The following is a 15680-nucleotide window of genomic DNA, read 5'->3' as shown; positions in this document are numbered from 1 at the left end:
TAGTTACTTCAGTACTTAAAATGAGTGAAGTATGTATGAGGGTCAGTCAGAAAAGTAATGCCTCCTTTTTTTTATTTTTTGCAGTAAAAGTAAATGTCTTATATATAGGATAACAGCTACAACATTCAAAAATGATTTGTCACTTTTCTGTATAATCACCATGTTTGGCCACAGGTTGGTTTTTATTTCTCTCCCACTCTGAAACAAGACCCTGTAAATATTGGCAATAAACAGTGTGGCCCTGCTTCTGAAGTCACTGGTGTAAGGCCTCCACAAATCGAGAATAATGCCTGTGATCCACTGTGTGTAATGACACATTCCTATGCAGAGACATACAATATCTTAAAAGCTGCGCCAAAGATAAATTGAGAGGCATGTATATTATAATCTTTGTAAAGTTCACATTGGTTTCTCTTTTGTTTGATACTCCAAGGAGCTAAGGGACACTTTCGATTGTTGCCTTGTGGAGGATGGACGTGATTTTGGACTGTGCGGAAAGGCAGCCATGTGGTTGGTAATTATGGTTTGTGCGACCAGCACAGCAAGTCTTATTGTGTTGTGAATAAAAAATAGTGAAAAGTATCGAAGTGTTACGAAAATTATTTAAAGCAACGTAGCATTGTATTCCTTGGTTTCCACCGTCTTCGTGAAGTGAACCGATGCCGACTCATGATGGTACACACGGTCAACAAAGAGAAGAACATCGATGGCGACTAATGAATTAATATTGTGGCAGAAGGACTAATTCTACGTCTAAGGTGAGAACTCTGATTAAATCAACAATGACGTGGAATTTAAAATGTAAAATGTTTTTTATTTATTTCGCCACACTGGCGACCGCTGACAGGGACAGTGCTGGTGGAACAAAGAGTAAGTACTTCATTGTTGTGCTACAAATGTACTTGTACTAATTACTGTTTCTCTGTTGCATGACGCACATGGAAAATGACGAATAAAGTGAAACAGTATTAACTGTATAAACGGATGGCACAATAACCAGAAGGAACAAGGACAAGGATTTACAAACCTAACGTAATCGTGAGTGACGCAGCTCAGCCGTAATTAAGGTAGGAAAGCGCAAACGCATGCAGTGGCTGCACCTTGGCTTAGCTCCACTTAAAGCAGAACCTTTTCCGTCCATATTAAAATCCTGGTAGTGTTTGTGGCAACACACAATTACACTTTGATAATTACTTTTTTATGTTCAACAATCGCAGAATTAGAAGACGTAGTGCGCCATCTTGTAAATTTCCGACGCGCAACAAATAACAATCGCGAGATATTTTTATTAACTCAACTGAGAGAGAATTTAAAGATTTAGATTAACAGTAAAGTACAGATAAAAATAATATCTTCACAATGGAATCGGAGAACTTTAATTTAACAAATGTTCATGGACACGTCACCGATTCTGACAATAGTGACGTAAATGATGACGCAATTAGTTTTTCAGCACAACATAATGTAGAAGTAAATACAATTCAATTGCACTCCACAGGGATTAACAATAACGAACCACTTGCAAATGAAACCTTGTGCACAGTCGATGAAGCATCGATTACCAGATCAGATGAAAATATTTCGCGTGAAATCAGTGAACCTAGCCCGGTTTCGATTCAATCAGACCGTGGCAGAGAAACAATGGCAACAAATAATGGCATAAATACAAACACACAAGCTTCGTCAGTTACGCTTGAGGCATTATATAGTCTGATGTCAAACGTGAGCGAGCAATTATCTGATTTAAAGATCAGTCACAACACAACGAACACAAAACTGGCGAACATGCACAGACATTTCGATCAACGCTTAAATAAACTCACCAATGAAATCGATCAAAAGATCGAAGACAAAGTCATCAAAACCGTCAATAGTGTATACAATGTATTGGCAAATGATTTAGAAAAGAAATTGTCAGATCTTACAAACAAACAGGAACAGGAACTGTCAGAAATAGTAGAAACACACAATCAAACACAAACCGTACAAAAAGAAATACATGAAAACGTACAGGCTATTCAATTAAATTTAACAAGAGTACAGTCCGCATGTGAAGAAATACCTGACCAAGTTAATAAAGTTAACGAAGAAGTCGGTTTTCTGAAACAGGAGACTCGACGTATCAACGCCGACATTATCAAAATAAATGAAACTTTAGAAAACGGTAATGTAAATGAATCAATAACTGACCGGGAAACAAAACTTTTTGAAAAATTAGGTAATGAAATCAAAGTAGCCGAGGACAGAATACGCAAGGAAATTGCTGGTAGACTGAATGTTTCAAATGTATTGCCTACGTCAAGCAGCAGGCAGCGCGACACTTATACGCCCGTGCCAGATTACGATGTCAATAACGCAGAACATCAGGCGCCCAGTCCGGCGTATGTGCACGCACCGGCACAGGCAAACAATGGCTATTCGCCAAACGCGGTGCTGCAACAGGCAGTAGGTGTGTCGCCTTGCATCTCGACGATTCTAGTCGATGAGAGCCTGTTGAAACATAGACAGTTTCCAGTTTTCTCCACAGAATCCAGAAAAACTCATCCAGTCGTATTCGTAAGAGCATTTAAAAATGTCTTACCAAGAAACTGGACTGAGGCACAGAAGATTAGATATGTAGTAGGCTTCACACAAGGCGACGCACTTTTGTGGGCCACAGACATGGCTGAACAGTGCGTCACCTACGAACAATTTGAACGGGCTTTCTTGGAGAAATATTGGTCTGCTGGGGTCCAAGAAAGACTGCGCCGTGAAGTATTCAACCCACAACCGTTCAACCTCAAAAACGGCGGGTTGAGAAAGTATTTCGAAAAGTACTTGAATAAGACGCGCTATTGGAACAATCCAATACCGCACGTAGACGTTCTCAAAATTCTGAAAAACAGACTACCCGCGAATTTACGCGAAAAATTGGTAACCATACCGGAAAACGACCTTGACTACTTTCTTTCCGTGCTTGACTCAATTGATCTAATATACGAAGAAGAGCCGAGCACAAGTAATCGGAATGAATATTCCGGAACCAATCAAAACAACGGTAACGGATATCATTTTAATGGCAGTGGACAAAACCCACACAGTTGGCATCCGTATGCGACAAGGCCAAATAATGGAACCTGGAATTACGGGAATCGGAGGAATTCGGCGCCACAGAGACGTGAAGACCGAAGGTATAGTACAGATTACGGTCCACGCCGGTATGGAAATGATAGAAATCACGTGAATGATTGGTCAGGCTCGCGTGATGAAAGGCGGCACACAAATGAAAATTACAATAGTTACAGTAATAGGAATGATAGACCAAGGAGGAATAGCGACGGCCGGTCGCAAGAAAATGTTGCACGCAGCGGTCCGGAAACTAATTGGCGACAGAATAATCACTCAGTACACTTTGTAGAGGTAACGGACAGTACTGAAACAACGCCTTTGTCTCCCCCGGTAAACAACAATCGGTCGTAATGAGCCCCCATCGGCCGACCGATTTGACAACAGGGGGCACAAACAAGCACACATTACATCTTAGACAATTATTTTTAAGATATGATCAGGATGCGACCGTAGAAGATGATCTATGTGAAGAAGAGATGAAAGCACCGGACAAGGTAAGTGACCTCGTGCAGGCTGTAATAACAACAAAAAGATAGGAAACGTTACAGAATTTAACATTGGACAGGAAGTACTATTACGTACCCACCCAAAATCTTCTAAAGTTAAGGCATTAAACAAAAAGTGGCAGTTGTTGTATGATGGCCCTTTCATTATAATAGACAAACCTCACCCAGGATGTTATCTGTTAGGTAACACACGAACGGGCAAGGTGAAACGGTTATACCCCCACAAGGACATCAAGGAATTTTTTCATTAAAGGTTATATGTTATTTTAGTGAAATTGAAATTGTACAACCTTGGATCACATAGTAAAATTGCTGTCATTAACCCAAGAAACGTGCGAACAACTGGGGGCATATGCCAGCTTAAAAACGCATATTTAACCAAACCTAATGAAACATGTGTTACTGTGAGTTTTAACACTATAAAATAAACCATACGGTACTTTTGTAGTCTAACTCAGTTATTTAAGAGAGGGGAACAAGGACAAATTAGCGCGAAGGTCAGAGTTTGTTCGCTTGAGACGAGCAACAAACCACACGTCGAAGTTGCAATCCAACGCTCAGCTCATGAGCACGCGATAGCTGCATGTCAAGACGAGGTCATTGGCCGCGCTGTAGGCAGCGAGCCGGGGAGAAATCTTCCCCCCTTCCATGTCCGATCAGCTGAGCGTGTACAAAGCGCAAAGGCGCATGCGCGGTCGAGTCCAGGTGCCACGTGACTATTACACGATGGTGGCTATCACGAATAATGTTCACCAACAATGCAGAGTTTTCCCCGCACCTACAGTCCAGTCGTGGTACGTAAGCGCGCATGCGCGGAAAGTTTAAAAGTTTTGGGACCACTCTTACTATGAGACACAGAGACGAAAGTCATTCAAAAACAAGAAAGGAAAGGGTACACAAGTCTTGTAAATAGTAACTTAGAAAATTTAATTATAAGCTGGTATTACGTAATAAAAGTGAACATACAAGTACATACTGGTCATGGACGGTATTGTAATATTATATTATACTGAGTAAAATCTTAGCTTGTACGGAAGGAGAAAGAAAATAGAAAAATAAATAAATAAATAATGCAGATATATAACCGGAAGAAAGGCTATGTACACGAGAACAGCACACATTTACATATAGGGAAAAAGCAGCAAAGAGGAAATCAAAGAGATAACGCATACATTTACATTACACAGTAGCTAGCGATTTTCAGAATGAACAACAAGGTAAACGCGGGAATTTTTGTGACTAAGGAAAAGAGTGACACAAGCTTTAAAATAGGGTAATAATAAACAGACCTATGCAGCGTGAGTAATGAACTGAATCGCTCTCAAAACAAATACCTAGGGTTTATAGAGAGAGAGACACACATTAACGTTAGGAAACACCTGAAGCACTCAGCAAACAACTTTGTAGGATATATAAGCTATACACGAGGGTACATGTACGAAAGCTAAAGTGTAAAGGAGGAAAATAGGGAATGTTGCGCATTAATGGACTGTAAGGCAGTTATGTATGTAAGAAGAAATATTTAGTTGTAAGTATTATTAGTATAAGGGACGATGCTCAGCACACCCTGAATTATTTTGGAATATTGAAAGAATGGTGCAGGGTACCGAAAAAGGGCCCCACCAGCAAAGTGTATATTATAGTGGTAGATATTTTTTTGTGTATAAACGTATGTATGAATGTGTGAAAGGCGAAAGAAGCTCTGTACAGGTACGGAACCTAAACAACATAGAAGTGTTTAAGGAAAATTAAACTCTAAGACAACCGCGTATAAACAGGTATACCTAACGTCAAGAAACAACTTAATTAAAACCGTAAGACTCTACGACTTTACGAGAAAATGCGAAAAACCTGATACAAAGTGCAACATTAGCGATGCTTCACTCATGTATGCTAAAGGAAGGTATGAATTACTTTACCCACTTGAAACATGAAAGGAAAAATCATGTCAAAATTATATCTTTCACACATATAACAATTTACAGTCACAAAGAATGAAAATGATGTCGCCGCTATACGAGAAACAGGTAAGTAGTGTGATCGACGACCTGTAAGCAAGGGAATCGTCTATAAAATAAACTATGAAAAAAAAAAAGTCATACAGAATTTCATGCTGCACTGAAGCTATGAAAGTGTGATTATTCGTGTACATAGATTTTCATGACAACCAATGCATTAAAATGTCTGTATTTTTTCTCCCATGATAACACAAGACGCCTATTAGCGCACTTTAATTGAAAATGATACACGCACACAAGGGCGTGCCGCTATTATGAAACACTGTACATATTAATAGTAGCTAGACCCTGAACTTCAAGATTGGATGTTTATATGTCTATGTTAATGTAGGAAATTTTATTAGAGGTAATGATTTACAAGCACACCAGAACGTGCTTAAGCACAAAACACTGTACATATTAGGGTTATGCTGCATATAAATGATTATTTCGTGCATTTTCAGATTTTATACGCAAAAAACCGTAGCATACACGTAGTCGTTGCCACTACCCTAAGTAGAAGGTAGAAAATTCCCTTCCCAAGCTTCAGTGGAGCGACTACAGGTGTATTCTCTGCATGCTGATGCATGTCGTTGCGTATGAAGAATACGTAACGGAGGTAAACCTTAACTTATACTCGAGTTCAAGAAGGAAAACAAAGGACTTGTTCCTTCTAACAGATTAATGGAAATACTCGAGTTCAAGAAGGAAAACAAAGGACTTGTTCCTTCTAACAGATTAATGGAAAAAGGCGAGTGTGTGTGTGTCAGTAAAATCCAAGACGAAGAAGCCACTATGAGTGGTCAAAAATTTTTTCAATTTTAGTCGATAGTTTTTTCCTGTAGTTAATGAAAACAATGTATTGTATGTATTATATGTTATTCCATTGTATGTGATGTATTTTGTATTTCATGCCAAGTCCCGTGACTTACAAATTAGTGCATTGACCAGAAGTATTGAGGGGAATGAATCTCAGTACAATAGGTAAAAGGGGTTAATGCGAAGAAAAAAAAAAAGTGTAGTGAAAAGGAAGTTTCGATCGCAATACTCGCGGTTAAAGTGGTGTGTGCAGAAATTAAAATTGTGCAAAGTAGTGCTACGTTGCAAGTGTCAGCGAACCTAAACAAGTGACATCGAAAATTGAAGCTTGTATCGTCAAACGACCCATGGCGTCACAGTAGGAAAGGACAATGCCAAACAAGTTTGACATGGTACGCTTCTTACCAGGCGCTGAATCGACGGGATCGTCCTCCGCCTCGCACATAGTGTGGTGTGTTCTTCGGGGCACATATTCCAGTGTACCTCGTCGTATCCAGTCTAAGCACTGGAAGGAACTACAAAAAGCACACGCATACTGAGGTTCGGAAGTCTCGACGGTACCCGCACGTCGGTGTATATTCAGTGCACTGGCGCGCGCATTCAACCAACGTCGCCCGCTAACGGACGACTAAACAATCAGGCGCGCGTATCACCCGCCCATATTCAACACGGGCTAGCGAACAAAGCTCGTCGCCCCAGAATAAATACAGAAAGCAATACAAGGACTTAATTTTCACCTCTGATGAGGAAGGAAACATTTGTATGTAACGTTGTATTTAGTGTATATTTTATTGTACAAACTTTACTACATGATGTCATTTTCTCAGTATTAACCAGAACTTTGTATATTAGGATTAAGGTTTGTAAATATTAGCATAAGTATACCAAAAAACTGACACACACTCAGAAATACCAAAGAATTCACAGTGCCATGAAAATGAGACAATAAAAATGAAGTGTCTAAATAAAAGACCCCCAAACCTATCAATTGCAAGGTCGACTACTGTATCCTGTCAATCAAATAAAATTTTCTAGTGACAGTATACAGTAGGGGGGCAGTTGTAATGACACATTCCTATGCAGAGACATACAATATCTTAAAAGCTGCGCCAAAGATAAATTGAGAGGCATGTATATTATAATCTTTGTAAAGTTCACATTGGTTTCTCTTTTGTTTGATACTCCAAGGAGCTAAGGGACACTTTCGATTGTTGCCTTGTGGAGGATGGACGTGATTTTGGACTGTGCGGAAAGGCAGCCATGTGGTTGGTAATTATGGTTTGTGCGACCAGCACAGCAAGTCTTATTGTGTTGTGAATAAAAAATAGTGAAAAGTATCGAAGTGTTACGAAAATTATTTAAAGCAACGTAGCATTGTATTCCTTGGTTTCCACCGTCTTCGTGAAGTGAACCGATGCCGACTCATGATGGTACACACGGTCAACAAAGAGAAGAACATCGATGGCGACTAATGAATTAATATTGTGGCAGAAGGACTAATTCTACGTCTAAGGTGAGAACTCTGATTAAATCAACAATGACGTGGAATTTAAAATGTAAAATGTTTTTTATTTATATCGCCACATGTGCTACATGCTATCTCCAAGGATTTTGCTTCCTCACTTCACTTAGAAGACAACACCTCATTTCAAGTTTTAGATACTTATGGATGTGATGGAAAGCTAGTAATCTTTTGTTCTGTTACATTGATTTATCTTAAATGATTGATAGATAGATAGAGAGAGAGAGAGAGAGAGAGAGAGAGAGAGGTAGGGGGGTTTAAGGTTAAACCGATTATCATAGAACTTCGCATGACATAAAAGGGAAGACCCATCTCCTAGGATACAATCAGTTAATGTATGTGTGAGGTGCTACAAATTAGATCATTTCTGAAGTTAAAACTGTAAAGAGTTAAATATTATGTATAAAATGTAATGTAATTTAAGCTTTCTGTCAGGCACACCTGACTGAGATGATGTGGCTAGTGAAGACAGATATCCATGCCACTAGCTCTCATACTGCCCTACATCACAATCACACGATTTGTGTATCTGCGCTTAGTGTCTTGCATTCAGTCTGCTAGCTGGGACACTTTTTCCTGTGCTGCTGGCGTTGCCACTCTGAATATTTCTGGGGCACTGGCAACAGCAACTGCCGCTAGTCTGGAATTTTCAGACAAGATTTTGGAATTGTTTGCTTGATTATTGACTCGAATGCACCAATGAAAGATTTTGCCTCCTCCTTGCTTGATTATTGCTGCAAGGAAATTTAGTACTGCATTGTTTGCTTTTCTTGAATGATACTCCTTTCATATATATACTTCATATACAGGGTGTACATAAAGTCCAGGAACACTTTCAATTATGTATTGCACAAGAACTAAACATTGCACAGATGTCATCCATATTGCATTTTGAAGAGAAACTCTGAAAGTTTTTTTACAAACATTCTATATGTGAACCATTAGTGACCTGGCAGATGTCAATACGGTAATCGAATTCTTGCCATATCCGTCCCAGCATGGCATCGTCGACTGTGGCAGTCACTTACCGTATTCTCTCCTGGAGCTCTGCTACATCATGTGGACCAGATCTTTAATGTGTCCCTACAGAAGAAAGTCACACGGAGTGAGATCTCGTGATCGGGGGGCCATTTCATGAAATAGCTGTCCTTTTCTGTAGCATGGCACCTGCACTTGCCATGTTTGTGACTAGTGCTGACTATCGGCAAATTACCAAACTACACTGTGGTGGTATGCAAGAAAAAAAAGTTTTCAGGGTTTCTCTTCAAAATGACATATATATGATACCTGCACAGTGTTTGGTTCTTGTGAAATAAATAATTGAAAGTGTTCCCGGACTTAATGTACACCCTGTATTGTCCATCAACAAATACTGAGGTGACAAAAGTCCTAATTACTTCTCAGACCTCCTTTTCGCAATGCAGTGCTGCAACTCAACATGGCATGGACTCAACAAGTCATAGGAAGTTCCCTGCAGAAATACTGAGCCATTTTGCCTCCATAACTGCCCATAATTGCGAAAGTGTTGCTGGTGCAGGATTTTGTGCAAGAACTAATCTGTCGAATATGTCGCATAAAGTTTTGATGGGATTCATGTCGGATGATATGTGGGTGGCCAGATTGTTTGCACGAACTATCTAGAATTAATTACTATTAAAAACAGTCTTGATCACGATTTATTTTATAAGGTGACCGGTTTCGACCACTACTGTGGTCATCTTCAGAATTTTCTTCAAACAATTCACAAACAGTTGTGGCCTGGTGACATGGCATATTGTCAACATAAAAATTCCATTGTTGTCTGGAAACATGAATTCCATTAAGGCTGCAAATGGTCTCAAAGTAGCCAAACATAACCATTTCCAGCCAATTATTGGTTCAGCTGGACCAGAGGACCTACTCCATTTCAAGTAAATACAGCCCATACCTTTCTGGAGCCACCACCAACTTGCAGTGCCTTGTTGACAACTTGGATCCATGGCTTCGTGGGGTATGTGCCACACTTGAACCCTACCATAAGCACCTACCACCTGAAATTGTACTCATCTGACCAGGCCGTGGTTTTCCAGTTGTCCAGCTTCCAACTCTATAGCCATGAGCCCACGAGAGGTGTTGCAGGCAGTGTTGTGATGTTAGCAAAGCCACCTGAATCGGTTGTCTGCTGCCATAACTCATTAACAACAAATTTCGCTGGACTGTCTTTATGGATACATTCATTGTACATCCCATGTTGATTTTTTTCTGTGGTTATTTCATGCAGTGTTGCCTGTCTGTTTGTACTAACAACTCTACACAAATGCCGCTACTTTCAATCATTAAGTGAAGGCTGTTAGTCACTGTGTTGACCATGCTGAGAGGTAATGCTTGAAATTTGGTATTCTTGGCATATTCTTGACACTACAGAAGTCAGAATATTGAATTCCGTAATGATTGCAGAAATGGAATGTCCCAGGCATCTAGCTCCAACTACTATTTCATATTCAAAGTCTGTTAATTCCTGTTGTGTGGCCATAATTGTGGCAGAAACCTTTTTACATTAACCACCTTAGTACAAATGACAGCTCCACCAATGCACTGCCCTTTTATACCTTGTGAATGTGATACTACCACCATCTGTATATGTAATTTTTAAGAACATTTCTTGTGGAGAAACAGCAATCTGGCTAAAAGTACTTTACAAATGGATTTCAAACAGTCTCGACCACAGTGAAACATTTATTTCAGTGGTTACTAGATTTGGTCATTATATGACTATCCTCAGACGTTTATACTGAAATATGAGCACAGAATGGATTTAGAGGGATGTCTGATAATAGCAGTAATATATGAAATACATCATGTATAACAAATACTAAAAGAAGAAATTATACCCTGATGGTAGGCAGTGGCGGTGAATGGAGCAGATGTTATGACTCCGTGAATGTCAACTGCTAAGGAGAGATACTTAACTGATGCTTAAATACGCAGTGCTTCGCCACTGCATATGAATTACATTACCGATAGGCAGTCAGGCATACAGTACATAAAACAGTTGTTACAATAAGGTATATAGACAGAATAGTTACATGAAAGCTAATAACAAATGAAGAAATATATACTTTACATTATATAAAGCAACTGCTATAGACAGAATTTAGTCAATATGTGAAAAAAATATATAAAAGAGATAGCCAATCATATTTGGTTGTGGGATCACCTATAGCCATCTGTGGGAATTGATCAAAAACTCGAAGATTGTATGCCAGCAAAGACAATGGTGAAGTGATTCCAGTGGTTCCGATGAAGATGGCATTGTCCTGTTGATGTGTGCCACCCAGCAGAATACAATTCCAGAGCTGCGAAATTTACTGGATGTTAAATACATACTGGCATGCAGGCTGCCATGTAGAAATGTTTGCCAGGTATTGTAGATTCTTTCTAGATCGTAGTGTTAGTGAAAATACTGCTTGAGTGAGGTCGTTATTTACCATGGAAGCCTTGTTGAAGTGTTGATGTGCACCTTTCGGCAGAGGAAGATTTCAATGTTGCGCAACAACTAGCTGTTACAAAGTACTGGCATGACTGTTGTAATGTATGTCAGATCCCTCGGATGATATTTGACCAAGTAACCAACAAGATAAGGCTGTTACAAAGTACTGGCATGACTGTTGTAATGTATGTCAGATCCCTCGGATGATATTTGACCAAGTAACCAACAAGATAACAAATACAGTAGGATACATAATAACTAAAGCTTTGAAATATAAAAAGTATCATTGTCCCATTGAGGTATACAAAAACATAAAATGGACATAAGAAACTGAAGTTCATAAGAACTGTGATCATAGTTGTTTTCAGTCATAAAAATTCCATGAAATTCCTTAAAATAGATGCACATAATGTCAGATATATGGGACTATTTCTGTAAAAGAGATAAAAGCGATACATATTGTTGGTTCTCTGTAAGATGCGTGTATTTGTATTACATCACATAATGGACAAGACATACTAATTATCAGTAACAGTGTTGCTCCATTTTTATTGACTCTGTGCTTGAGACCTATGTAGTAGCTTCATTTAGGACTTAAATTGGCTTAAGGGAGATCTTCATGAAAAACACACTATTTAACAGATGCACCAAATCCACAATTTTGAAGATGTGGCAAAGAAAATTTGTACCATGCTTCACATGAAATTAACAGGTTTATTGTTAAGTTCATTGGATTTATACATATTTAACTTCTGAATGAAATTTTCTCTCCAGCACTGGCACAGTTGTCTTTGAAGCACTTTCAGAATTAACACAAAACTGCATTGCAACAAAATTTTATTGAAAACTAATGTGTTCCAGAGTAAATCTTTGGGCCAATGGTACGGAATTTTCTGCTTATTCACTTTGGCCATAAGAAAATAAGCAACAATTTTTCCTCTTTAAATCTTTCAGTGAATTTCTGTCAATGAGGTTTGTCACTACCTTGCACCATTTGACAATTTCACATTCCTTAGTGGTCTACGTCTTCAGTGTCTCGAGATCTCTTTTTCAAGACTTAATATTTTTCTCCTCTAGTCTATGCTGTTGTGTAACACGGAGCTAACTGGCACTATGAGAAGAATTTGACAGAGCACTGAAAGATTTAAGTTGAGACGGGGACTTCTAGTCAATGTCATTCTTTCAGTATCATTACGATCGTTGGGTTCCGAAACACTAATGCTAGTTATTTACTGAAGAGTGGAATTGTTTAAAAGATTTATAAAAATAGACTTTGGGAGAAGATCAACTTGGATTATAGAGGAATGTGGGAAGACATGAGACAATATTGATCCTACGAGGGGTGTTTGAAAAGTCCGTGCAAAGTCCAAGAGATGGCATCACTGGCATGTACCAAGGTCATGTTTCGTTAATAGCATCTTTGGAAAGAACGCACACCAAGCTTCAGCCATATTCGTCTATTTCTTTTTGCTTGGCATTCATGTGAATCAAAGAAGTCGTGTGATTGTCAAAAAATGGTTGAAAAAGAATTTGTGTGGTGATTAAAATTTACTTTATGAAAGGCAAACCACCTCAGGACACTAAAGAGAATCTTGATAAACATTACAGTGACTCTGCACCTTTGATTAGAACAGTTTATAAGTGGTTTCATAATTGTTGGAGTGGCCATACGGGCACAAGTGATGCTGAACGTTCTGGACGCCCTGTGGAGGTTACGACTCCAGAAATCATTGACAAAATCCATGATATGGTGATGGATAACAGAAGAGTTAAGGTGTGTGAGATTGCTAGTGCTGTGGGCATTTCAAATGAATGGGTACATAATATTTTGCATAAACATTTGGACATGAGAAAGCTATCCAAAAGATGGGTTCAGCGATTGCTCACGCTTGACCAAAAACGGAATCGTGTGAAGTGTTGGAAGGATGGTTTCAGCTGTTCAGGAAGAATCCGTAGGACTTTAAGCATCATTTCATCACTGTGGATGAAACATGCTACATTACTATACTCCTGAGACCAAACAACAATCTAATGAATGGGTTACCAAGGGAAAATCTGCACCAAAAAAGGCAAATACCTTTCCTTCGGCCGGAAAGGTAAAGACGACTGTCTTTTGGGATTCGCAAGAGATAATCCTCATCGACTATCTGGTAAAACTATTACAGGTGAATATTATTCATTGTTATTGGACCGTTTGAAAACCAAGCTGCAAGAAAAATGTTGGTGATTAGACCACAAAAAAGTCCTTTTCCATCACCACAATGCACCAGCATACACCTCAGCAATTGTGGTTGCAAAGTTAGTGGAAATAAGATTCCAGCTCATTTCACATCCCCCCTATTCTCCAGACTTGGCTCTCTCGGACTACTATTTGTTCCCCAATTTGAAGAAATGGCTGGCAGGACAAAGATTTTATTCAAATGAGGAGGTGAGTGCAGCAACTAATAGCTATTTTGCAGACTTGGACAATTCCTGTTATTCAGAAGGGATCAACAAATTAGAACAGTGTTGGATGAAGTTTATAAGTCTAACAGGAGACTGTCGAAAAATGAAAAAGGTTTACACCAAATACGTAAGTAGTTTTTATTTTTGCACGGACTTTTCAAATGCCTCTCTTACAGCATATCATAGAAGCAGCACTGAAAACAAGCAAACCTTCGATTATAGCACTTGTAGATCTAGAAAGAGATTGTGATAATATTGACTGGAATATACTGTTTGAAATTTTGAAGGTAGCAAGATAAAACTCGTGGAATGAAATGTCATATCTACAAATTGTACAGAATCGTACTGCAGTTTTAAGAATGAAGAGACGTGAACTATTTGGGCAGCAAAATAACCTGACAGTGGCTGAAGTAGAGACAATATAAAGTGCAGACAGGCAATAGTAAGAAAACGATTTCTGAAAAAGAGAAATTTGTTAACAATGAATAAAATTAAATGTTATGAAGTCTTTTCTCAGGGTATTTGTCTGGTGCACCCTTGTGTGGAAGTGAAACATGGACAATAAATAGTTCCAACGAGAAGAGAAAAAAAGCATTTAAAAGGCTGTGCTACATAATAATGGCATTAATTTTTTATGGGTAGATCAAAAAACTAATGAAGTGTGCTAAATTAAATTCATGTAACAAGAAATGTGTAGCACAACCAGATTCAAATAAAGAATCATTTGAGAGAACACATCTTGATATATCTAAGAATTGTCAGTTTTGGGTGGGGGATAAATGTTGCTGAGGAAAACTAAGGTTCAAATACAGTAAGCAGGTTCAAATATTTGCAGTAGTTATGACGAGATGGAGAGAGTTGCACACAATGAACTACTACGGAGAGTTGAATCGATCCAGTCTTTGGACTGAAGGCTATAACAGCAAACCACTGATGTGGACCAGCATGAATACGCGACATATTTCTGGAACAGTCATGAAGGAAATACATCATCATAAGCAGAGAGGAAGCATTGGAAAGGTTTTGTTTGAGTGTGTGTGTGTGTGGGGGGGGGGGGGGGGGGGGGGGGGAGGCAGCATGCGCACATGGCAGCATTAATGTACCCCCACCCCCTCCTTGTTTGTTTCCTAATATGGTTTATAAATGCTTAGGAGCAATCAGGGTGACTCACTTCTTCTTAAATCCTTGTGGAACCCTCTTAACGTAAGTGTCAAGTGTGTTGTCCTTCTCTGTTACCTCTACCAGTTGATTCCTGTTTTCTCTCTTGAAGAACGAAGCTGTGGTTCCAAAAGCTAAGAGTGCTATCAATTGCTTATTTGTGCGTGCTTCTGCTGTCTGCACTAGAAGTGCACCTCCTAAAAGGAAGTATTGGCAATCTCATCTGCCTCTTTGCGGATTTAACAAATAGTACAATGTGAGTATAGTTAAGATTGCTATGTGATAGGATAATACTCTGTATCTAATTTGTATATTGTCTATACAGGATAAAACTATTTACTGCCCTATAAGTGGCAAGCCACTGAGGGTCAAGGACCTCATTAACGTAAAATTTAAAGAAGTGAATGATCCTGATGACAAGAAACCACTTGTTGTCAAAAAAAGTCGATATATGTGTGCTGTTACTCATGATGTCCTGAGTAATTCTGTCCCTTGTGCTGTTATTAGAACAACGTAAGTACCTTTTTTATGTTTTAAAGAGAACTTATTGAAAGACATAATTTGCTTTAGAAGTATAATTTGTACACTCTCTGCTCTTTGTACCACTCATTAATCTATAGACTAAGAGTCAATTTAGTCCCTCATTTCACTTCACC

General features: G+C 38.9%; 1 protein-coding gene across 1 annotated transcript in view; it reads left to right on the top strand.

The window, feature by feature from the left end:
* The window catches only part of LOC126481019 (nitric oxide synthase-interacting protein homolog), a 74705-nt gene that overhangs the window by 56170 nt on the left and 2855 nt on the right, over window positions 1–15680 (top strand). The window contains exon 6 of the mRNA XM_050104478.1: window positions 15350–15537. Coding sequence (XP_049960435.1) covers window positions 15350–15537 — 188 coding nt within the window. The remainder of the gene's footprint in view (window positions 1–15349; window positions 15538–15680) is intronic.

This window comes from Schistocerca serialis, chromosome 5 (assembly GCF_023864345.2).
Source record: "Schistocerca serialis cubense isolate TAMUIC-IGC-003099 chromosome 5, iqSchSeri2.2, whole genome shotgun sequence".
NCBI classification, from domain to species: domain Eukaryota; kingdom Metazoa; phylum Arthropoda; class Insecta; order Orthoptera; family Acrididae; genus Schistocerca; species Schistocerca serialis.
Note: the sequence above shows the minus strand (reverse complement) of the source record. Positions and strands in the feature narration are given on the sequence as shown.